The sequence below is a fragment of the Electrophorus electricus genome, chromosome 17 (genome assembly GCF_041902795.1).
Source record: "Electrophorus electricus isolate QZ-2024a chromosome 17, ASM4190279v1, whole genome shotgun sequence".
Classification (NCBI taxonomy): domain Eukaryota; kingdom Metazoa; phylum Chordata; class Actinopteri; order Gymnotiformes; family Gymnotidae; genus Electrophorus; species Electrophorus electricus.
In genome coordinates this window covers 6918002-6943332 of record NC_137513.1, presented here as the reverse complement: position 1 = coordinate 6943332, position 25331 = coordinate 6918002, and the positions used below count along the sequence as shown (strand labels likewise).

At 38.6% G+C, this 25331-nt stretch overlaps 4 protein-coding genes across 4 annotated transcripts; all 4 read right to left on the bottom strand.

The window, feature by feature from the left end:
* Positions 1-1975: 1975 nt before the first annotated feature.
* On the bottom strand, positions 1976-4431 carry LOC113574697 (olfactory receptor 4S1-like). Its single transcript, XM_027005797.3, has one exon. It carries the CDS (start codon positions 4246-4248, stop codon positions 3310-3312), a length of 939 nt encoding a protein of 312 aa, XP_026861598.2. The 5' UTR covers positions 4249-4431; the 3' UTR covers positions 1976-3309.
* A 6803-nt stretch (positions 4432-11234) lies between these two features.
* Positions 11235-12485, bottom strand: LOC113574696 (olfactory receptor 4E1-like). The gene has a single exon (XM_027005796.3). It carries the CDS (start codon positions 12318-12320, stop codon positions 11382-11384), a length of 939 nt encoding a protein of 312 aa, XP_026861597.2. The 5' UTR covers positions 12321-12485; the 3' UTR covers positions 11235-11381.
* A 5210-nt stretch (positions 12486-17695) lies between these two features.
* On the bottom strand, positions 17696-19222 carry LOC113574695 (olfactory receptor 4B13-like). The gene has a single exon (XM_027005795.3). The coding sequence runs from the start codon at positions 19036-19038 to the stop codon at positions 18100-18102; it is 939 nt and encodes a 312-aa protein (XP_026861596.1). The 5' UTR covers positions 19039-19222; the 3' UTR covers positions 17696-18099.
* Positions 19223-22760: 3538 nt separating this feature from the next.
* Positions 22761-24924, bottom strand: LOC113574694 (olfactory receptor 4E1-like). The gene has a single exon (XM_027005794.3). The coding sequence runs from the start codon at positions 24759-24761 to the stop codon at positions 23820-23822; it is 942 nt and encodes a 313-aa protein (XP_026861595.2). The 5' UTR covers positions 24762-24924; the 3' UTR covers positions 22761-23819.
* Between the last annotated feature and the right edge of the window lie 407 nt (positions 24925-25331).

The window sequence follows — 25331 nt, the reverse complement described above, 5'->3', positions numbered from 1 at the left end:
AACCAAGCTCCTGAGCCAAGCTCCTAGCTGGTATCTTCAGGTATTGAGGTCTGTGAGCCCTTGTGTTACACCTCACTTCTTGTCTGCGAGGGTGTTTCTGTTTTTACACGTCCCCTCCCCTCTCCAGTTTTCCCCCTTGTGCTACACCTTCTGTGCTGCGGAGGTGTCTGTGTTTTCCCTCTTGAGTCTGTCTCTCTCCCAAGGCTTCCCTTAGCCATTCAAGTTCCTCCATGTTTTCTGGTTTTGTTTGGGAAGTTTTAGTTTGGTTTTCCCCAGTGCATCGGGGTTGCCGTTTCTTCCCGTGGTGTCCTTTGTTCTCCCTTTTTCCACACTCAGTGTGGTGTTTTAGTTTTTTCCTTTTGTTTTACCTGATCCAAGCTCTAACTGTCCTGCACACAGGCCCACTATTGTTACAGTGTGGTTGCTCACCCAGTAGGCTATTGGTGTCATCACTTAGCTGACCTGGGGTCGAGCCCACCTTACAACATAAGGTCTTTCTTAGACAATGATGAGTGCAATAAACAGTACTACAGTTTGTTAGACAACATCGGTGTAATAAACAATACTCTGCAATAAGTACTAGTTTCAGTTAGTCAATTTAGGTCATTAAAATATTCCACAAGACTTCAGTCTGCATTTGAAGACTTCAAGGGACTCTGCTGTCCAGACAGCCTGCGGAAGTTCTTTCCACCATCTAGGAGCCAGGACAGACAATATTGCTAAACAGCATGCTGTAGGTTATACTGATTACACTGTTTTTAACTTATTCGTAGATGTGATTTCAACATGTTGAGTAATTGTCCTGTATGCTCTGTCTCGGATAATGTATAAACTACCTTGTTGTACAATGTTCTATTAAACAGGAAAGTCAAAAATGTTAAATTGACTGAAGAACGATTTAAATTATCACTTTTATTGGGTTTCCTAAAAACACAACAAAACATTAAAACTTCCAGAAAATGCCTCATCCACAAATGTTTTGTCTGGTTTTTAAACACTTTGCAGCTGGGTGGTGGAGCAGTGGGTAGCTGGGTTGCCAAATTTTCATAGCTTTAGTCATTCTAGTGTCTGTGGGAATGGGTATGGTCACTAGGGAGGCCAGTTTAGGTTTACATTTAAAATGGTGCAGTTTGGTTTAAAAGTGAGCTTGGAAGGTGGTGAGGCTGGGATGCTAGACCTCAGTGTTGAGCATTCTGCAGTTGTTGGCTTAATTGAGCGAAACTCTGATGAAGGGTGGTACCTACTTGTTGACCCCTGAAAACAGCTTGCAATGTTGTGGTTGCTATAAGTAAGAGAGTAGGCAGGGCCCATTTGTATCTCACAGAGGTGAGAGATTGTGTAGAGTGAGACACACTTAAGTCTGGCTTGATTGCTCTCTGCTCAGCTTGTCCATTGACTGCAGCAGGCTACTCCTGCTAAGCACCAAGACAAGGAGCAGCTTATCTCGAACAATCCTTATGACTTATCGTTCAGATGTTATGGGCCAAAATGTTTTTCTAGGATTGTAGAATTAGGCTGATGCTTGCTTGAGTGTGGATTTTCACACATACTGCACATCCAAAAACACTGCAGCAGAGTTTTGACTCTTGCTGAGGTGAGATACAAGAAGCCTAGTCTCAGCTTCCTGGTCTGGCAATGAATATCATTGATGCATTGTTTGATGAGATGTTCAGTAGGCTTGGGGTTCCTCAAGCCATTCTTAACAACCAAGGGCACAACTTTGAATCCAGAATGTTCTCCATTATGTTGGACTGGTTGTGTATCGTAGCAATTTTAGTACTTGTAATGAATTGTCTATTACAGTTGGTAAATTTAATTGGGAGACCACCCTGATTAACAGTGACAATTTATTAATTAATGTATTAATAATTATTAATTCAGTCTCAACTCATAAGTCGCCAATTCGATACATGATTATTTCTCATCTGCCAAACATTATAATATAACTCAGGACTCACAGATGTAATAACCAAGGTATGTTTATTGAATAAGCAGAGAGAAGAAAAACATGCACAACAATCATTTACTCAAGATTCAGTTAATGAGTAGGAGTGGATAGTTCACTAAAATCATTATAATCATAAGCCTAACAATGTAAGCACAGTAAAGTTAAAACAAATAATTTGTGCTGGAAACAGGAAACTAGATAAGCTAATAAAGGAAATAATTAGTGTAACAAAGTAAATAAATTGGGAATAATCAAACAGGTAATCTTCTTATCGATCAAGACCAAGAAAGAAAACTTATTAATTAGGACAGAAAGCCACTGCAAAAAGTGAAGTGGGGAACTAATTAAGTTATGAGGCTGTGTCACAGGTGAGGGAAAAGGGCTAACTTTTCTAACTTGATTAATAAACACTAAAGCTAATATTGGTAATGTATGAGGGATATGTTGGCTTTTACAACTAACTGGCGAACAGTCAGGAGATACATGATTGTGTTCCATTGGATCATATGGACAGTGCAGAGAGTGCAAGAGAGCGTCTATTTGACTTTGAGCGTCACATCAGTGTGCCAGATGTTAAGTTCAGTCTTTCATCCAGTTGCCTGAATGGTGGTGAGAGTAGTGTCCTTTCTGTGAAACTGTCTGGTGACTCCAGCAGTCCACTGTTCTTTGTAGTTCTTGGCATTCAATGACCAGGGTTCTTAGGCAGGGGTTTGGATCTGGCCCTAGTGAGAGTGAACCAGCCTTCGCGGGACCGTTTCCAAAATTAGAGTGGGTTCTTTAGCAGCACTGTATTGGAATTCCAGTCTCAACCAGACAGGTGTTTTCAATAAGGGTCATAATGAGTCAATTGCAACAAATATACACTTATGAAAGGAAATTAGTAAGATAATAACAAAAGAAACAAAGACAACAAAATTAAAATATGGTTAACTAAGACAACCTAGTATTTCTAGCTGGTTATTGAGAGGTTATTGACTTGTTTAAGAAACAAAAAAAAATAAAAAACTTGTCTCCGCTGAAGTTCAGTGGGGGGTTCCCCCCCTTTAGTTTTAGTCGCAGTTCACACCTCAGACCTGAATAGACTGTTTGACTCGATAGACTCCACTTGTCACTTCTCAACTTCTACTCCCCACTTCTCAACACAACTGAGGGGGTAGAATTGGTCAGTTATCTTTTGGAAGAAACGAGGCCTGCCTAGGTCATGCATATTCAATAACCTCTGTTCACGACTGGGGGAAACCATGGGTGACCATGTTTTCTTTTCTGATTGGTTTGATCTGATTCTTTTCTGTCCGTGTTTTGATTTTCTTTAGAAGACATCTCTGAAACTCAAAGTGTGGCTGAAGAATTCATGGGAGATATCAGCCCTGTCTCACTGCTTTAAGGCTCTTCCAGTATATTTTTACAAACTGGCGCCGCATCTGGGTGAGTTTCATTCCATATATTATGGGATTTAGGAGAGGAGGCACAACAAGAAACTCCATACCCAAGATATTGTGTAGAGCTTGCTGTGTTTGACTTTTGACATAGCGAGAATATATGATATCGAAGAGTAGGGAAACGGTGAAGTTTGTGAGTGTGATTAAATGTGGAAGACATGTCTGCATAAATTTAACCCTCCCTGCCTTGGATTGTAAAGAAGTTCTTATGATGTGAATATATGACACAATGACAAATATTACTTGGGAAACATGATAAATTATTAGTATGTTCCCATACATATCCATCATAGTCACATCTTTGCAAGATAGCTTAACAACCTCCCAGTTAGAGCAATAAAGCATGTCAATATGATTACCACATAAGGGCAGTCTGACTGTCAGTACCGCACCAATTGTTGTTTGCAGTAAGGAGAAGAGCCAACTAAAAGCCAGCAGTTTGACAATCTTCTGGTGTGTCATAATACACAGATATTCCAAAGGTTTACAAATTGCTACGTATCTGTCATATGCCATGACTGTTAAACATGCAAGTTCACACAAAGCATAACAGAAAATTACACATGTTTGTGCCAGGCACACTGTATATGATATTACATGATAGTCTGATAAAAGATCAGCAAGAATTTTTGGATAGAAAGCAGAAGCACCACATATTCCATTTACAAATAAACTGCATATAAACAGATACATAGGTTCATGAAGTGTCTTATCCAGAATAACTGTTATTATTAACATCAAATTTACAAACAGCGTCAAAATATAGAAAAGAAGACCAAATGCAAAGTAAATATGTCTGTTTGTTGATGTGTCATTCAGTCCATGAAGTACAAACATGAATTCTTCAGAGTAATTTTCCATCTCTCTTTCTCAGTACATTTGTATACAAAACTACACCACAAGCTTTTTAAAAGTATCAAAACCACCATTCTCCAAAAATATATCAAATGAAGAATCTTCTGAACAGTGTTTTTTTTTTTCTAATGTGAATGTCTCTACTTGATTTAAAATGTTCTAGTTGATGTTCATTTATGGTTCACTGTGGTGCTGACTTTCCCATTGTCAGTTACTTTCAATGCTTCACACCCTTGCTTATATATAACTTTTTTTTGGGCTGGTAGGTGTTGTTGATTTTGTGGGAGCTCCCTAAAGATGTAATTTACTGAAGAACTTACCATGTGTGTTTATGTTGTCCTCCTGCTATACATGAAGTAAATTTAGAGGCCTAATGGACAGGCTAGTCTTGAGGACCAGAAATCTTAATAACAGAATACAATTAGAAGAATAAAAATCTTCAGATCTTTTTCGTAGATAACTTTATTTTAGCCCTGACTACTCATATGCATTTATTATTCCAAAAGGCTGAGTTCTTTATTGCAGTAGAATTGCTAGAGGTCACTCTTCAGTACAGTGATAACTAACCATGGTTCTGGAAGAACCCCAAATTTTGCACACTAAATTTTGCACACTTCACACTTGTCCCAAATACTTGAGTCCATGCACAGGACTGATTCTGGGCTTGCTTGAGGGACGGACTCATTATTGTTGGTTCGCTTTCACACAAGAACTCTATCCAAACTGTAGATTGATTGTGCAATTCCATACATCACTTTTCTGCATGCAGGTTTGCAAAAGGGTCAGAAGGTTTTTTTTTTTTTAAATATTTTGTTTGGAAACTATATTACCCACAAACCTCCTGTTTGATCCAACTCCCCAGATTATTAGTTTCACCTGGCCTTGTTTTCCCTAATGTTTCTCTGTATTTAAATTCCGTTTGTCCAGTTTGTCTTTGCCATTGTTATTTGTGTATGTTTACCCTGGTTACCATCATTACTCCCTGCATTGCCGATTTACTCTATTGCCTGTTTCCTCTTGGATTTGTTACTTTTGCCTGTTCTTTGACTATGTCTTTGGATTGCCCCTGTTTATTAGTACACAGTATTTTCCACAGTATTTTCCACTAGTAATTTGATAGCCCAGACTACCCTTCCCCCTTCACACCTTGGTCTATGGTGGATGAGATTTGCTGTCACTCAAAGAAAATAGCTCTTTATGGCTCAACAGCAATAACATATTCTAAAAGAGGAGGGCTTTAAGGGTCTATCTAGAAACATTTCTACATGAGTAACATGCATTTTGTGGTAACTAAAGGTTTGCATATTTTGTGTTAGGTTACGAAGAAAAATAATACATGTTTTTGTGCAAAGATGTGAGCAAGCAAATAAAGAGCTTTACTAGCATTCTGTATACTTTTTAAACATGTTACACAGTTGCTTTGATGGTACTTAAATTTTCTATGACAAAATCTGAAATTCTTATACTGGAAGCATGTTTTTAAAGGACATTTAAAAGGACAGGCATGACTGTTGTAGAAATTTACCAAAAAACATGATATATTCTGTGTGGGATTTCTGCCGAACAGTTGCCCATAGATGGCTGAAAACTGGTAAGGAGGTATTTATATTAGTCCTAATAAATTTTATGTTGATAGATGTACTGTATTTTAAGAATATTTGATGCTATCAAGTGATTTATTTGAGTATGCCAGACCCGGGCCACCTGTGGGCCCGCTAGAGGGTGCAAATCCTTGTTTGCAATAGAAGAGAAATTAACTCTGGAAACATGCAGCAGAAAATCCATTGCTTCTAACTTTGTATTTCAATACAAGGGGGGTCACCTCACTAGGAACCCTGCTAACATGCAGTAACCCATAGCTATGACTGAGACACATTAATTCCAGTACCACACAACAATTAAAAATTTGTCTCCAATTTAGTACATACAATATTTGCATGTGGGCTGCGAGTTGCCACTTATATAACTGCAGGAAGCTTCACTTGAACAAGGGCAGTACATACTCACAATACAGGCCAAGGTCCAAGTGATGACAAGACCATCAGAATCCAATGGAGCATCTATCGAAAAAACAAAACCAAAAAAAGGTACTGATAAAACAATAATAATAATAGGAGTAATGATCAATCAAGCAATAATTAATAATAATGACCACAAATTAATAATTGTTATTAATAACAAATCATCATTAAGAAGTAATAGTAAGGATGGTGGTCATACTATAAATATTACTCCTAGTACTACTAATAATAATGGATAGTGAACACAAAAAACTTAAAACAGGTTTTTGAAAAAGGGGATGCAAGCCTATTATACAAACAAATATTATATCTAATTTAGTTCAGATATTTCAGATAGAGCTTTTCTGTAATGGTGAGCAGTAAGGAGGTGGATGCAAGTGCAGAGAAGAGCAAGATTTATTAGGGGCAAATACAAAGTCACGGTCGTTAGTGTAGTCCAGGGTCATTGAGCCAATATGTAGAGTATGGGGATACATGACAAACAAACAAACACACAAAGGCAAACAGGAGAAGCAGGCTATAACAGATGCTAGGAAGAACTCAGAGGCTAACAAAAACGAAGGCTAGAATTAACAGTTTAATCAAAAACATTCAAACAACCAATGAGCAGCAAACACAAAGGGAACCAGGCAGGGTTTAAATACATGAACAAAGAACAGGTGAAAGTAATGAGGGGTGAAGAAAACAAAACAAAGAAATGGAACCAAAACACACAAGACAGGGAAACCATGGAACATGGAATCTGGGAGGGACTATCCATGATATTTTCAATTCTAATGTCCCAAGTCTGGGTTTGATCTGATTCTTTTCTGACCATGTTTTGATTTCTTTTAGAAGAAATCTCTTAAACTCACAGATGTGTCTTGCTGAAGAATTCTTGACTGACATCAGCTGTCTCACTGCTCTTGCTGTATACATTTACAAACTGGTGCCACATCTGGATATTCCCATATATTATGGGAATTATTAGAGAAGGCACAAGAAGCTTGATGTTCTTGGCTTTTGGCATAGCATGAATGTATAATATCAAAGAATAGAGTAACAGTGAAGTTTATATGTGTGATTAAATGGGGAAAACATGTCTGCATGCATTTAACTGTCATGCCGCCAGTGTCACAATCAGTCCCTCCCAGGTTCTGTGTTTTCCCTGTCTTGTTTTTTTTAGTTCCATTCCATAGTTTCATTTTCACCTCCCCTCGTTTGATTTTCCACACCAGTCCCTCGTTTCTAATATTAAGTTCATGTATTTAAACCCAGTTGTGTGCCTTGGTCGTGGCTGCTCATTTGAATGTGTTTGAAAGTGTTTAGTTCATTGAATGGCTGTATGTTTATTTTGTATGGTTGTGTTGGTTTGTACTCTGTGTTTTCTAGCCCTGAGTTCTCCCTAGTAATTATAATTAATTATAGCCTTCTTCCCTGTTTGCCTTCGTGTGTGTTTATTTTGTTTACTCATGTATCCCCGTGCTCTCCGTGTTGTCTCTTTGACTCTGGACTATGACAACAACTCTGATTTTGGATTTGCCCTGAATAAATCTCGCTCTTCTCCACACATGCGTAGAGGCTTACAAGGATGCAGTGAGAGAGTTCGTTACGTCTCAGCATCACCAAACTGGGCTGCGGGTACATGGGCATCTTGTCGTTTCTGGAAGAAGCAGGATGGCATGTATTTTGTTAACAAAGAGATCCCAGGTAAGCGCAAAGAGTCTACCCGTCTTGACCAGCGCTGCAGGAGGGAGCGGCCTGCAGCGCAAGACGTGAGTAGGTGGAGTGAATGCGCAGATAACTCGTTTCTAGGCACTCGGTTGGTGCTTAAGGGCAAATGTGAGCTCCCCATAGCCCATGTGCACTCTGGGAGCCACCGAGAGGGTTCTGTGTCTGTGTGTTCCTCCAGGGTCACCCCACCAGTATCTGTGGTTATCCTGCAAGCCACCCAACTTGGTCCTGTTCAGGGCGTGAGAGACGCCGCCCGTCCTGACCCTGGTCCTGTTCCCGGCGTGGGAGACGCCGCCTGTCCTGATCCTGGTCCTGTTCCCGGCGTGAGAGACACCACCCGTCCTGAGCCTGTTCCCAGCGTGGGAGATGCCGCCCGTCCTGAGCCTGTTCCCGGCGTGAGAGACGCCACCCGTCCTGATCCGGTTCCTGTTCCCAGCCTAGTTGATGCCGTCCGACCTGTTACCAGGTCTGTTCCCGCAGCCTCACCTCTGGACCCCCCAGACTCACTGTCATTGACTGCCTCTGCTGCACCTCCGGACCCGCTGCCGCTGCTGATGGACGCTGCCATGCCTCCGGACCTGCTGCCGCCGCTGATGGCCGCAGCCCTGCCTCCGGACCCCCAGACCTGCCACCACTGATAGCCGCAGCCCTGCCTTTAGAACCTCCAGACCTGCCTCCGCTGATGACCGCAGCCGCGCCCCTGGACCCATCAATTACTGTTCCTGGAGTGGGAGAAACCGCTTCACAGGTCCCTGTGCCTCGTGCCACGCCAGTCCCCGTTACTCTCCTGTAGCTCCTACTGCCACATTGTTTTTACCTTCTTTGTTGCCTGGTTTTGTTTTGGTTCCTGTTGTGTTGTCTGTCCCTATGCCTGTTTCTGTGACCATTCCAGTTCCTGTGTCTCCCTTTGTTTCTGTTCCTGTGCCCGTCCGTGAGTCCATTCCTGTGCCTGTGTCCGTTTTTGTTCCTGTCCCTTTGTCCCTAGCCTGGTCTGTTTTGCGTGCTTGTAATCCTCGTCCTCCCTCCTGGCACTTCTTTCGTCCTCAGTCTGGTTCTGTTGGTCCTGCTTCTTTGCCCATCACTCCTGTTGCCCCAGTTTCTGCGTCTGTTCCTGGTTCTTGTCCAGTTCAGTCTACTCCTGTTGCCCTGGTTTCTGTGTCTGCTGTTGTTCCGGTGCTTGCTCCTCGTCATGTCCTGTGTTCAGTTCCTGTTTCTGGCCTATCTGCTTCTGTGTCTCATCTGTGTCCTGTCCCTGCTCTGCGTCTTGGCCTGTCTACTCCTGTTGGTGTCTAGTCCTAGTCTTGTTTTGGTGTTTCTTGTTTCACACGCCCAAGTGTGTGTGTGTATGTGTGGGGGGGGGGGGGGGGGGGGGGGGGTTACTGTCACGATCCTTCCATGTTCCGTGTTTTCCATGTCTTGTGTTTTGTTCCGTTCCATAGTTTCGTTTTGTCCTCACATTGATTGTGTACACCTGTCCCTCGTTTCTAGTTCATGCATTTAAACCCTGCTGTGTGCCTTGGTCATGGCTGTTCTTTGTTTGTTTGTTTGTTTTTGTTGTTTTCGCTGTTTCATGGTTTGAATTAATGTTTGAATGTTCTAGGGTTGTTTCTTTGTGCGCCGTGTCTTTGTGTTTATCTTAGCCTTCGTGTTTCCTAGTACTGAGTGTTCCCTAGCCTTAGTTCCTAGCCTGCTTCCCTAGTTAGCCTTCGTGTGTTTTTGTTTTGTAATGTTTCCCAGTACTTTCCGTGTTGGCTCTGTGACCCTGGACTGCCTTAATGACCCTGATTTTGGATTTGCCCCTATTAAATCTCACTCCTCTCAGCACATGCGTCCGCCTTCTTACCGCTCAGCATTAGATACATTTTGAAAACAGTTGCATTCATGACGAATATTGCTTCTTTTAAAAAATGTATTAAAAGAATGCAATACAGGGAGGCCCAGTCTGTTACAAAAAGTAAAATGTACATTTGCCAAAATGGTGAAAAGATTCTAATTTTTGATAGGTATTGCATTACACAGGTAATTTTAAAGCATCACTGAAATAGGTGTGTATATAAAGCATTTTTATTCTTATACAGCTATCAGTCTGATTCCAAAAAGATTATGAAGCTGCACATAAATGTACCCAAGTACAGTTTGATTTGCAAAAATAAGAATTACTGTGGTCTTCATAAACGTTGTCTTTACAATATCAAAACTGTGACTACACTAAAACATTTATATATTCTTAATTCAGTTTGTTGAAAGGCCTATGGACTTATGTAAAAAAATTTATAACCATATAACATGCTGCAAGACCAAGACATACAATGTAGAAAAAAATCCTAGGTCCATAGTATATAGTAATACATCTTATTTATGTGTGTGCCACATCTATTTGATGCATATGATTCACTGGACCTCTTGGATGTATGAGAGTATTAAAGAATTTTGTGGCTTTTTGAAAGCTTTAATGTTCTGTTTTTAGAAAACAACATTAAAATGATCATTTAAACCTTTTTTTCAGTCACTTTAACACTGGTGACTTTCCTTTTATTAGCACCTTATACAACAAGGTAGTTTAATCAGAGACAGAGAGTGTCACGGTTGGTCAGCCAGCTAGCAGGGGAGACACACCCACCCCTGCTAGGGACTACTCATCGCACCTGTCCCGTTCACAGTCCCCTGATTACTAATTGCTTTCACCTATTTCCCATTCACTCCCTGCTCTCTTTCTGCCCTCAGATCTGAGGAGACGGAGCTGCACATTAGCGGTCCTGTTACATTGACAAACCATGCAAAAGTGTTTATCTAGAGGAGGACTAGCCCCTCTACTCTTTGTATTTGAGATTCCATGTTCCCTTCGTGGATTTCCGATGGAGAATAAAGATTACCTTTCCGTTGATCCGCCTCTCGCTTCCATCTACCCGCTGCCGTCACAGAGAGTATACAGGACAATCACTCATCGTGTTGAAATTACTACTAATGTAATCTACAGCATGCAGTTTAGTGATGCTATTAAGGAAAAAGTTATTTGTAAAATTAGATTAAGATAAGCATTCTGTTTTAACCTTTATTATGGATAGTATTTCAGATTTTTTTAAAAATGAACACAAAAACCTTAAAATATGTTTTATGCAATTATAAATTGCTATTATATAAGCAAACTATATTATGATATCTAATTTAGGCCAAATATTTCAGATAGACGTTTTCAATTCTAAGGTCTCAAGTTCTAACATAACAGATGCTTAACAGTAAAAAGCAGAGCTACTGGTCTCAAATGTCAAATGCATGTGTTAAGTCATTCATGTGAGTGACTATGTTTTCTTTTCTGATTGGTTTGAGCGGATTCTTTTCCTACCATGTTTTTCTTTAGAAGAAATCTCTGAAAAAAGTGTGGCTATAGAATTCCTGGCACCAACATCAGCCCTGTCTCACTGCTTTAAGACGTTTGCTGTATATTTTCACAAATTGACGACGCATCTGGGTCAGTTTCATTCCATATATTATGGGATTTAGGAGTGGAGGCACAACAAGTAACTCCATAGACATGATATTGTGCAGAGCTTTATGTTCTTGGCTTTTAAGATATCGAGAATATATGATATCAAAGAGTAAGGAAAAAGTGAAGTTTGTGAGCGTGATTAAATGGGGAAGACATGTCTGCATAAATTTAACCCTCCCTGATGTGGACCGTAAAGAAACTCTGATAATGTGTGTATATGACACAATGACAAATGTAACTTCGGAAACATGATAAGCAATTAGGAATTTCCCATACAAATCCATCATACTCACATCTGTACAGGATAGCTTAACAATTTCCAAGCTAGAGCAGTAAAGTTTGTCAATGTCTTTACCACATAAAGGCACACTGGCTGTCAGCATGGCCCCAATAGCTGTTTGCAGTAAGGAGAAGAGCCAACTAAAAGCCAGCAGATTCACAACCTTCTGGTGAGTCATAATGCATAGATATTCCAAAGGCTTACAAATAGCTACATATCTGTCATATGCCATGACTGTTAGACATGTGATTTCACACAAGGTATAATAGAAAATTACATATGTTTGTGTCTGGCAAGCTATATATGATATAATCTGGGAGTCTGATAAAAGATCAGCAAGGATCTTTGGATAGAAAGCAGAAGCACCACATATTCCATTTACAAATAAACTGCATAAGAAGAGATACATAGGTTCATGAAGTGACTTATCCAGAATAACTGTTATGACTAGTGTCAAATTTATAAACAGTGTTATAATATAGACAAGAAGACCAAATGCAAAGTAAATATTTTTGTTTGCCATTGTGTCATTCAATCCATGAAGTACAAATATGAACTCTGTGGATAAATTTTCCATCACTCATATGTCCATTTGGATACAAAACCAGTATACAAGCTTTTAGAAAGTATCACAACATTCTTCACAAACAAATTTTCAAAAATCCTCTGAAGGTCTTTTTTTTTCTTGGGCAAATATTTACCTGAAAATGTTCACAACTAGCTGATGCTCATTTTTGGGACATTGCGGTGCTGACTTTCCCATAGTCAGTTGCTTTCTATGCTTAATACCTTTGCTTATATATACAGTTTTTTGTGGTTTGGTAGGTGATGTTGACAATGATGTTGCAGCTCCCTAAAGATGCAATTTACTGATGAGCTTGAGTTTAAATATTTAATGATGTTAACTGAAAATCCATAAATGCAGATGAAGACTGAAGGTTTAATCACTTTATTTTTAGAATAATTTTCATGCATGTTAGAGGGATACAAAGAAACAAAGGGATTAAGAAAATGAATTTAAAAAAAAATTATCACTTTTTTTTTAAATTTACTTCAGGGATATTCCAGACAATTTACAAGATAGCAAGAGTACTAAAATATCAAGCATTTACTTTTAGGTTCTATTTCTCATTAGAATTTCATCAGATTAGCAAACTAGCAAAATGTATGAAATGATGGCACCTCTGAGGAAATTTGAGAGTGGGGCCCAAAGTACATGTTGAATTAAATAAAAAGTAAAACAAACAAGTAAATTAAAAAAAAACAACAACATTAATACACACAACCTATTGACAAAAGTCCCTATCTCAAATTCAAAAGCAATATACAGTATATCATTCAAATTTAATAAAAATTTGATGAAGCTCTTCAGAAGCTCTATCCCTTGACTACTGAATTATAATTTGGCATGACATCCATAAAATTTGGTTTCTTTTTAGAATACTGTCTTTCTTTTAAAATATTTAGGATCAGCATTTTGCAATTATCCTGACAAATTGTGTGCAGATCAGGTTGAACACCTTCAGACTAGTTCAAAAAAGATTTTACATATTACACAAATTAGCAAAAATCCATCATGTCAGAAAATGATAGGCAAGGCATATCATTAACTCCAGGGATTTAAAAAAAAAAGGAAATTTAGGAGTCTATAGGTCTGTTGAACCAGTCACTGTGCATTTTGAATGTCACCTATTTTAGTTTGGATTATGCCAGTTTTTTTTTGTCAGACTTTTGTCAGATCTAACTAGCATGGCCATGTGCTTCTTTAGATTAAAATTAATTTAATCTAAGACAAAAATTCATAGTTCTTTCACATAGTTATGGTCAGCAATGCCATGTTCTCTGCATAAAAATAGTCATCATGTATAAAGTTACAGATATGCTAGAAGTGTTACCATGGATTGAACAGCACTGTGGCTTGGTGGTTTGCATGTTTGCTTCTCAGCACTAAGATCTTGGCTTTGTGTCCCTTTCTTGTGGATTTTTCATGTTCTCCTTGTGTCCATGTGTCTCCTGTTTCCTCGCACTGTCCAGAAACATGGAGGTTAGGTCAATTGTCTATCCTAAATAAACTGTCCTGGTGTGTGTATATTGTCAATAATTGTGTCTGCATATCTAATAAAGTTGTCCTTGTGTGAGAATGTGCAAGATTGTCTGTCTGCATGTCCAGGCTTCCTCTTTCCCTTCCCTGCATCTGATTCAGTCCCTCAGGGGGCTTAGGGTTCTTGTTGAGAGTACACTTCACACAATTTGCTGCTGCTTCTCAGCAGTGTGTGACTGGATGAAAAAGCTGTATGTGTTAATTGTAAAGTGTCCTTGGGTTCCTTGAATGGTGTTATATAAATATAACTTAATTCATTCATTAAATATAACATGATTATTTAGTGATTATATAAAATGCATGATATTATTGGTTTAGTGGTATTATATTTTCTAATAATTACGCACTCCAAAATTATTGGGGGACTTTAAAATGATTGGAGCACGGAATGGGGAAAAATGTATTAGAATTTAATTTTTTTGCAGTGATACAAGTTGCTGCACCCATCACAAAAGCAGGTAGAAAGTGGAACCCATGAGTGGAATCCTTGAGTGGAACCTTGAGTGGTGGTGCAGTTAGCCAAGTGCATATTAGAGTATAGGGATGTGGTAGGGCAGGTGCAAAGCTGAAGAACAGGGCTTGGGTCAGGTGATTTGTGGAAACCATTTAATAAGGCCACATTGCTAAAGAGAAGGCAAAATAATGAATGGTTATATTTGTGAACAGTAAGAGGAAGCATGGTTGTGCAACAGCAGCTTTGCAGAGAAAACAAGACCAATGATTTTGTTGAGAAAATTTAGAGAAACACAAAATCACCTGGCAAAAGTTGTAGGCGATGGATGTAAATCACATTAAGTTTTTGTTTGGAGTGACTTATGATGTCGTTCCACCGCTGCAAAACCTTGGTGTGTAGGTGAATATCCTAGATGTAAATTGTGTGAAAGGGTTGGGACTCTGAAGCATACACATGGGACAATATACCTGGAAACATAATCAGGTACTTAGATCATTAGCATGTTTATTTGATATTAAGTGCATAGTAGTTAACTCTTTGTCTAATAGGGATAAGAATTGAGTGATTAGAGGGGAAGTGTATTGGAGAGCAAGAGTAGGCTATAAGTATGATGGGTTGAAGCGCAAGATTGGGAATTGGTAGTGGATATAGGTAAAAAACTACAGGTTGCACAGTGTGTTGCTTTAACTACAATGAGGCTGGATATGGTGGTTTACTCTGAAACTAAATTGATATTTTATTTTATGGAATTAACAGTTCCATTTGAGGATGCAATTGATTAAACTTTTGAAAGGAAAAAGCTGAAGTATGCAGACTTGGTGGCTTAGGTGAGTGAATATGGATGGCAAGTGAATATAAGGCCAGTAGAGATAGGTCCTACAGGATTTTTAGCTATGTCTGCCATATATTTTTTTGTAGAGTTTGATTTTAGAGGCTGAAAACTAATGATGGCATTATTGGAAGTAGCTGAAAGGCCTAGTCAGTGGTTGTGGATGAGGAGAGCACAGGCTAGTTGTGGAAATGCATTATAAAGATGGAATGGATGAAGTGTTCTGTGTTTCAGGTACATGGAGAACTGGGCAGGTAATGGATTGTTGGGTCATATCATTTTCATGTCTAATATGATCCAGATGGTACCAATGGCACTGAGCATGCAATAATGGTGACAGTGAGACTGAGTATGGCCTTAGTCACCAGGGAGGCCAGTATGTAACTACTGCATTGGGGAACAGTGCCAGTGGGGATACAGCCTTAGTTACTTAGTGTTACGTGTTATTGTCTTCACTTTAATTAAAACCTTTTTTATTAAACCCCTTTGTTTGCATTGAACATAACTTGCATTTGCATCCAGTCTCACTTCGTCCCAAAACAACCGACCAAACTAAAGATACAGTGAGTCTCACTGAAAGAGCTGGTCAGAGGGTCCAAGTTCTGTATGGATATGCCTAATAGGACTGAGCAGGCTAGCAAAGCTAAAAGGTGCGGTGGTCACTGCCTGGCTGACACTGTAATAGAAGCTAGTCGGCAGAGACACTACTGACTAAGCAGGATCCTCTCTTCTGGGAAAGGAGGAAAAAACCTGGAGTGCTGACTTCAACCAGCCCAAACAACTGTCACCTCCAGTTAATATTACTACAAAGGACCTTGAGGGGAAGGTCGATGTACATACATCATGGGAAGAATAGCCAGCCCAAGCCTACCCCCAAGCCAGAACCAAAGCTTCCCACAATCCCTGCCCTGGTAGACAGGATCTCCTTGTGCTCTAAGGAGGGAAGCACCCCTGGAATTTCAGGTCTAGGGCTCTTGTGCTGGGTCTTCCTGGGTGGGCTGGTTGGCCCAGGGGGGTGCCTGGGAGTTTGTTTATCTAGCTCTCTCTCCCTTTGTAGTTGTGAGTGCCAAGGGCTGGCATGCCTTATGCTCCTGAGGACACTTCCCCTATGCACTGCATGTCAGTGGGAGCTCATTCCATGTACTTTTCCAGAAGGCATAGCTCCCACTGTGCCGTGCACACCAGATAACACTCTCTGATGTACGTCCTGTATACAAGAAGATGCTCAGTCCATGTCAGAAGGTGCTCATCTCATATTCTGTGTGCCTAAGAATGCTCAGCCCACACCAGAAGGTGCTCATTCAATTCCCAGCATACCAGAGAGCACTCATCCCTTGCCAGGAGGTGCCTGTGCATCTATGGACACTCAGTCCATGCCCTGCTCACCAGTGGGTGCACTTTGCCTGTCATAGTTACCCTACCTGTCTAAATATCCATATTTGTCTTTGTTCCTGCTTCTGTCAGTGTATCTCTTCCTGTCCTCATCATCTGTTCCTGTCCTTATCATGGCCCTGTGTCCCAGTCCAGTCCTATACAGATGGGACTTAAACAGCATTTTGGAATGAAACACTTCAAATATAGCTCTCGAGATGATCAGAATGTCTTGTGTCTGTATTAGATGCATCTCAGTAAATTTTTCACCATCTTTCAGCCACATTTACTGTCCTTGCCATTTTCAAGTTTGTTTAGGGTTTTGTGAGATTTTTTTCTTCGCTTGATAAACTAATAGATGGTTACTAATGTATGACTGATTCTTATGTTAATAATTATTTTGGAGCAATATAATTTCTCCAGTATATTTTAACAGCCTACTGGTGAAGGGTAGCCTTCTCAGGCAGAGACCCTACTGTTACCCTCGTCTTTCCCTCACTGCCACGGACAACAACACACAATGTGTGAGTGTTACTGTGATTTAATAATAATCATTTGGACATTTTACTATAAAAGTATTTGGCGACTGCCTTTGAGGGAGGGTTATAGCTAGTTTTGTTATTGAATATTTAAATACATTTTAATACATTCATTAAAATGTTTCATTCTTTAAAGGCAAATTGGAAGCTCACTCAGAATAAAATGCTTTATCTAAGCACTGAAATCAGAATACAGTAATTTAATATGAATCTAATTTTAATCCATTTAAAAAAGTGGGTGTACTCTTAATAATTTGTTGAAAGGAGCAATGCTGGCTCTGTAAACGCTTGAACACAACTGATCTCAAAACTGTAACTTTTTTGTTCAAATGTTCATTTACTTTGTGCCAATAAACAACATGGTGGGAGATCCTCAGGTAGCAAATCAGCACTGGCATTTACTGTACTTTTAAGCAACCCCATAAAAGCCTTTGTTTTATGATCTTTGCCAATTTAATACTGGTGATGTTCCTGTTTAATAGCACCTTGAACATCAAAGCAGATAAACCATTAACAGGGTCAGAGAAGCTACAGGAAAATAATCAAAAATGTTATCTGTTACATAAACTGATCTCATAAACTCATCTCTGATAAAAATCAGTGTAACCAACAACAAACTGTTCAGTTATGTGGGTAAGGGAATTATAAGCTTTAAAAGCTTTACATTTATTTTATGTAGATATTATCTTGGACATTTTAAACAGTGAACATAGAAAGGGTAACAAAGTAAGCTTATTATTGGCATCTAGTTTAGGCCAGATATTTCATACAGAGATTTTCAATTCTAAGGTCTCAAGTCCTAACAATACAGCTACTTAGCAGTAGACACGCCAACATCTGAGTAGACTTCAGATTTAAAATGCGTGTTATGTCATTCATGATAGCGTCATGGAAGCCAGTTGAGGGAGCGGGTGGAGGGGATATGGTAGTAGTACTAGTGTGCATCTGTATCTGCTGTTGAGAACTGATTTCATTGTGCAGCTTTTTAAATTTCATCTCCCCCGAGCTTGTATAGCCACTTGAATGGGCACGACGCAGAAGGCCGTCTTCTTTGTACTGATGTCAGCCCGTTCTCACTGCTTTAATTTTGGTGATGTACATTTTCACAAACATACGTCGCATCTGGGTGAGTTTCATTCCATATATTATGGGGTTTAGGAGTGGAGGCACAACAAGAAACTCCATACCGAAGATATTGCGCAAGGCTTGCTGTGTTTGGCTTTTTGCATAGCGAGAATATATGATATCAAAGTTTAGGGAAACAGTGAAGTTTGTGAGAGTGATTAAATGGGGAAGACATGTCTGCATAAATTTAACCCTTCCTGCCTTAGACTGTAAAGAAGTTCTGATGATGTGAATATATGACACAATGACAAATGTTAATTGAGAAAAATGATAAATTATTAGGATGTTCCCATACACATCCATCATAGTGAAATCTTTGCAAGATAACTTAACAACCTCCCAGTTAGAGCAATAAAGCATGTCAATGTCATTACCACATAAAGCCAGTCTGGCTGTCAGCAGTGCGCCAATGCCTGTTTGCAATAAGGAGAAGAGCCAACTAAAAGCCAGCAATTTCACAACCTTCTGGTGTGTCATAATGTACAGATATTCCAAAGGCTTACAGATAGCTACATATCTATCATATGCCATGACTGTTAAACATGTAAGTTCACACAAAGCATAACAGAAAATTACACATGTTTGTATCAGGCATGCTGTATATGAGATAACATGGGAGTCTGATAAAAGATCAGCAAGGATCTTTGGATAGAAAGCAGAAGCACCACATATTCCATTTACAAATAAACTGCATATGAACAGATACATAGGTTCATGAAGTGTCTTATCTAGAATAACTGTTATGATTACCATAAAATTTACAAATAGTGTCAAAATATAGAAAAGAAGACCAAATGCAAAGTAAATATGCCTGTTTGTTGTTGTTTCATTCAGTCCATGAAGTACAAATATGAACACTTCAGAGGAATTTTCCATCACTTGTTCTCAGTACATTTATATAGAAAACTACACTGCAAACCTTTTAAAAATATCACAATCATCATTCTTTAAAAAATAAAAATAAAAGTTTAGTCTTCTGAATGTCTTTTTTTCTTATGTGACTGTCTCTGTTTGGCTTAAAATATTCTAATTGATGTTAGTTTATGGTACATTGTGGTATTGACTTACCCATAGTCAGTTACTTCCAATGTTTGACACCCTTGCTTATATATTACTTTTTTTGTGGTCTGGCAGATGTTGTAGATTTCGTGGGAGCTCCCTAACGATGCAGTTTAGTGAAGGACTTGCCACGTGAGTTTAAATACGTAATGTTGCTCCCCTGCTGATCGTGAAGAAAATGTAGAGGCTACTGGACAGGCTACTGTAAAGAACCAGAAAGCTTAATAAAAGAATAGAATCAGAGTAATTAAAAGGAAGGCCTCATATTTGTTAATTTTATGTTAGTCCTAACTACTCATTAGCTGTTATTGTAGCAAAAGAAAGGTTGAGTGCTGTATCATGATAAGGAACCGGACACGTCTTAATACATTTACATTTTCTGCATTTAGCAGATGCTGTTATCCAGAGCAACTTGCAAAAGTGCTTTGTCATTTACTCATAGAATGCATCATAGCCACTACAGTCGGTTAGTGTTCAAGATGCCAGTGAACTAGAATACTGTTGAAATACAGGGATCAATACAGGGCTACAGAGAGACAGGACAAGGAATAGTCTTGATGCTTGGTGTGCAAAGTTCTGGGAAAAATCTTTTACTTCTTTTATTATCTTTTTATTTCTTTTCTATTTCTTTTCTTTATTCTCTCTATTAACTCTATTATGTATTTCACATTTAATACCTAATCCCTTTTTTGATGGTTCACTGAAGATTTTAGTTTTCCTCTTGTATATGTGCATTTACAAAAATAATACAATAATCGAATCACAGTTGAGTCGTGTGATTTCTTGCTCTAACAAGGTTATTGTTAAACTGGAAATACACTGAGACAGTAACAGCTTCAGTCATGAGTACGCTTCTTTGCATTTAAACAAATGTCACCTAAACTTTGGTACTTATAGTCTTAATCAACAAAATATATCAAATACGTATTTTAGTCACATTTTTCTGTTACTAAACAGTTTGTGCTTAATTTACAATATTGTAAGCATATTGGTGTTTTATACCAGTTTTGCTATATATGTATTATTTTAAAGCTCCTTACATAACCTGTCAAGCATGATAGGGAACTGGACAGGTCCTAGTGTGGAAAGTTCACTATCACAGTAGTGAATAGCACCCTCTGGCAAATTTACCTTGATTTACAGTTACTCAGATACAGGCAGCCATATCCTGATATTGGCAACACTAGCTTACACTTCATAATGTACAGACACAAGGTAAGAGGTGGGCCACCCCTGTACTTTTTTCTTTGATAAGTTGATAGCCAGGTTATTCGTTGTTTTATAGGTGAGCCTATTAGGTGCATATGTGTCTTATTCCTGTTTCCTGTGTTGCTCTCGTCCCTTTTGGGACCTGACATATTTTTGTTGGGCTCTGTCTTCCTAGACACTGCTGGGCCATAACATTGAGGGGACTCGTCTGGGATAAGTTTATCCAGCTCCAGAGTGTATTTTTTTCTCCTTTCTCATGTTTTTTAGTATTTATTTGTGGTTGTTCTGCTTGCGATGTTGATATGGCTTGCTTTGATTTGAAATATATATGTATTATATAAAATTATATGAACTATATGAAATATAATTAAACCCACCTGCAGTGAGTTTAGCAACCACATATAATTGGTATTATTGATTAAAAGGTCAGCTAGCCAGCATAAACAAAACAAACAAAAACTGCAAATGTGATTCATTTAGCTTCATTTAATAATGCATCAAAAAGCTTATATTCATAAAGCTAACATATGCATATTCATGATATGTGTTTAAATCTGTCAGTGAACCAAAATTAATTAGACTGAACATATTTACTGTTATTTATAATATATAACATATTTTAATATATAATATATAACATATATAACATTCATATATAACATGTTTTTGTATTTGTCCTGTCCTGTATTTATTATTGTTTATTTAATGTTTATTTAATGACATTTTGCACTATATTGGACTGTTTGCACTTGTGTAGCATGTTGTCTGTTGCACCGTTGTTTTTGTGTTGCACCATGGTCCTGGAGGAACATTGTCTCGTTTTTGTTGTGTACTTGTATATAGCTGAAATGGCAATAAAACCTCTTTGAATTTGAACTTGAACTTGAACTTGTTATAATAATAAATTTAACATCTTGAGTTGTAAAAAGGATTTCATTAATTATTTAACATGTTTACTTTCTTAGCAGTTTGAACAGAAAACCTATTATTGACACTCTGTCCCCTTAGCCATATGGTCCCATTAGAATCTTGCACCTTTTAATTCATTTTAAACTCAACTTTTTTATTATCAACCTCCTACCAGGATATCCTAGAGTAACCTGTTTGCCCTGTTGTATCGCTACACTTTGTTTACCTAATTTCTGGATATCCTGGTTCTGGGGTCCTGGGGATAGAAAACCTCAGCACCTAAGGGCATAGAGGAACGTTTGGAAGGTGTGACTGATGCCACTCCATCCACATTCCAATCATTTCCAGCCCTGCACCTAAGTCGAACATCATGTACATGGGTTTTACTTGCTTGATGGAGATGGAGAAATAGTGTAGGTGAAAACCCAGTCTATGTCCTTATGGTGATTTGAATGGAGCTGCAGGTGTAGCTTTGGACAACCATCTGATAACTGAAGGAGCTGTAGAATTAATCACAGGACAATTTAATCTTAACATTCCCAAGATCAATTATGATATTCTCAAAGCAGTTAGAAATACAAGGGCCACCTATCTCCCTCTTCATTGCCCTGAGGATTATGCCATTGACTTCCTTGCAGCGACCACATCTCTCTGTAGCCATGTTTACTACCTTTCCATAGCAAAGTTTCCCCACAGCATAGTTTTCTGCTATAGAGGAATTTATCCAAGTGATGGTAGAACAATGTTTTATATACACATCTACCTCTCTGGCCTCTGCCAACATCTTCTTTGTCCAGAAGAGGGATGGTTGCCTCTGCCCATGTATTGGTTATCAATGTCTTAATATTATCACCCACTCCTTCTGATTCCTGCAAACGGAGAACAATTGTGAGGTGATTGCTATTTCATTAAACTAGATATTCATAATGCATACTACCTCATTCACATCTGGGAGGGAGTTGAGGTAAAAACAAAATTTATCAAGATCAGATATTATGAATACATGCATTATGGGCTTACAAATGCCCCCCTCAATTTTCCAGTCATTCATAAATGATATTCTCAGAAATGGTTGGTACTATGTGGTAATTCACAAGTATATGATTATCTTCACACTCTGCTTAAATACTCACCAGTTATTAGTGGAGGTGCATGCTTGAGTAGGAACAAGTTTGTTCGAAATATTCAATGATTGCACCATTTATTTATTTATTGAGGAAGCTAACTACTAACAATAAAACTGACTAAGGGAATTACAAATTCATGGAGGTTAAAATTGGTGCTTGAGTAGTGAAGATATAAGTGAGAGGCTATTTGTTGAACTGACAGCAAACCTTTGAGTTTGGTATTGTTACCAGCTTTGTTACCTCATAGCTTTATGCGACTGATAAAATTAAATTGAAAATGGCCTTTTCGTCGAAACATTTTTATTAACAGAGCTGCAGAAGAATCTGCACACAGTGTTTTGTGCATCAGTAACTTTTGGAAAAACCAGTACCATAGAAAAAGGGGTATGTGACTTTTTGAGGTATGCTCTATGACATAATCACAAGAAAATGTTTGACTCATAATATAAAATGTCCATAATGTATTAATAGAAAAATAGCAATAAAAAAATTAAAAAATTAAAAATGTAAGGGTCGGTGCCAGGCCAAGTCAAGTCAAGCACACCACTAATCAGGCTTAACGTCCAACAGCTGGGCTAGATGTATATAAGTCCAGGGACCCAGTCACTCAGTGCTGGGTCTTTGCCAAGGTTCTGAGATAAGATCCTACCCGGTAACTTTTGGTATTGAGGTCTGTGAGCCCTTGTGCTACACCTCACTTCTGCGCTGTGAGGGTGTTCCTGTTTTTATACGTCCCCTCCCCTCTCCAGTTTTCCCCCTCAAATCTGTCTCTCTCCCAAGGCTCCCCTTAGCCATTACAGTTCCTCCCTGTTTTCTGGTTTTGTTTGGGAAGTTTTAGTTTGGTTTTCTCCGGGTCATCGGGGCTGCCATTCTTCCCGTGGCATCCTTGGTTCTCCCTTTTCCCATGCTTGGCGTGGTGTTTAGTTTTTTCATCTAGTTTTGTCGTCCTCCATTCCTTTCAAAGGCGATATATGCACAAGCAGTTTTATAGCTGCTGCAGTCTAGTGCGTATTTGTTCCCCTTGCAACAAAGCGGCTGGGGTTCACTCCCCACCTTTTGGTTATTTACTTTTCTTGTTTTACTGGTTCTACGAACTAACTATTTTGCACACAGGCCCACCATCATTAGAACATGGTTGCTCACCCAGCAAGCTCTTGGTGTCATCACCTATGTCACCTGGGGTTGGGCCCATGTTACAAAAGTCAGAAATGCTCCCCAACACCCACTTGAATAGTCATAATGCACAAGAGTAATGCACATGTTTTCTTTAGAAAAAAATCATGACAATGTTCTCTCCTCTAAAACTTAGATAGGTATGCCTGTATGAAGGCAAAAGACTTCTTGTCAATGATATCACCCCATTCTCACTGTTTTATATTTGTTAAAATACATTTTCACAAACTGTTGCCGCATCTGAGTCAATTTCATTCCATATATTATAGGGTTTAGGAGAGGAGGCACAACCAGAAACTCCATACCCAAGATATTGTGCAAGGCTTGCTGTGCTTGGTTTTTCACATAGCGAGAATATGTGATATCAAACAGTAGGGAAACAATGAAGTTTGTGAGGGTCATGACATGAGGAAGGCATGTCTGTATGAATTTAACCCTTCCTGTCTTGGACTTTAAAGAGGTTCTAATGATGTAAATATATGAAATAATAATAAATGTTATTTGGGCAACAGTAGAAAGTGTTAGGATGTTCCCATACACATCCATCATAGTCACATCTTTGCAAGATAACTTAACAACCTCCCAGTTAGAACAATAAAGCATGTCAATGTCATTACCACATAAAGGCAGTCTGGCTGTCAGTACAGCCCCAATTGTAGTTTGCAGTAAGGAGAAGAGCCAACAAAAAGCCAGCAGTTTCACAACCTTCTGGTATGTCATAATGTACAGATATTCCAAAGGTTTACAGATAGCTAAGTATCTGTCATATGCCATGACTGTTAAACATGTAAGTTCACACAAAGCATAACAGAAAATTACACATGTTTGTATCAGGCACACTGTATATGGTATAACAAGGGAGTCTGATAAAAGATCAGCAAGGATCTTTGGATAGAAAGCAGAAGCACCACATATTCCATTTACAAATAAACTGCATATAAACAGATACATAGGTTTATGAAGTGTCTTATCCAGAATAATTGTTATGATTAACATTAAATTTACAGATAGTGTCAAAATATACAAAAGAAGACCAAATGCGAAGTAAATATGTCTGTTTGTTATTGTGTCATTCAATCCATGAAGTACAAACATGAACTCTTCAGAGGAATTTTCCATCATTCATTCTCAGTACATTCTTATACAAAGCCAGACTGCAAGCTTTTAAAGTCTCATAAGCATCATTCTCTAAAAATTCATCAAAAGAAGGGTCTTCTTAATGTCTTTTTCTTGCATAAATTTCCCTATATGACTTTCTAGTTGATGTTCATTTATGGTACATTGTGGTGCTGACTTACCCATAGCCAGTTACTTTCAGTGCTTGACACCCTTGCTTATATATTACTTTTTCTGGTCTTGTAGGTGTTATTGATTTCGTGGGAGCTCCCTAAAGATGCAATTTACTGAAGAACTTACAATGTGTGTTTAAATACATAATGTTGCCCTCCTGCTATACATGAAGTAAATGTAGAGGCTAATGGACAGGCTTATTACATGTTATATTACATCTTTTGTGGTCTGGTAGGTGTTGTAGATTTTGTGGGAGCTCCCTAAACAGCTCCCTTACCATGTGAGTTTAAACATGTAATGCTGCTCCTTTGCTACACATGAAGGAAATATAGAGGTATTTAATTTACATTTTACATATGATATTTGAACTTTTACCAAAATTATTGTTGGAGTTATTATAGT

Excerpts from the sequence above, each read along its gene's own strand:
- LOC113574697 (XM_027005797.3), bottom strand. The coding sequence starts at position 4,248 with ATGGAAAATTACTCTGAAGAATTCATGTTTGTACTTCATGGACTGAAT.
- LOC113574696 (XM_027005796.3), bottom strand. The coding sequence starts at position 12,320 with ATGGAAAATTTATCCACAGAGTTCATATTTGTACTTCATGGATTGAAT.
- LOC113574695 (XM_027005795.3), bottom strand. The coding sequence starts at position 19,038 with ATGGAAAATTCCTCTGAAGTGTTCATATTTGTACTTCATGGACTGAAT.
- LOC113574694 (XM_027005794.3), bottom strand. The coding sequence starts at position 24,761 with ATGATGGAAAATTCCTCTGAAGAGTTCATGTTTGTACTTCATGGATTG.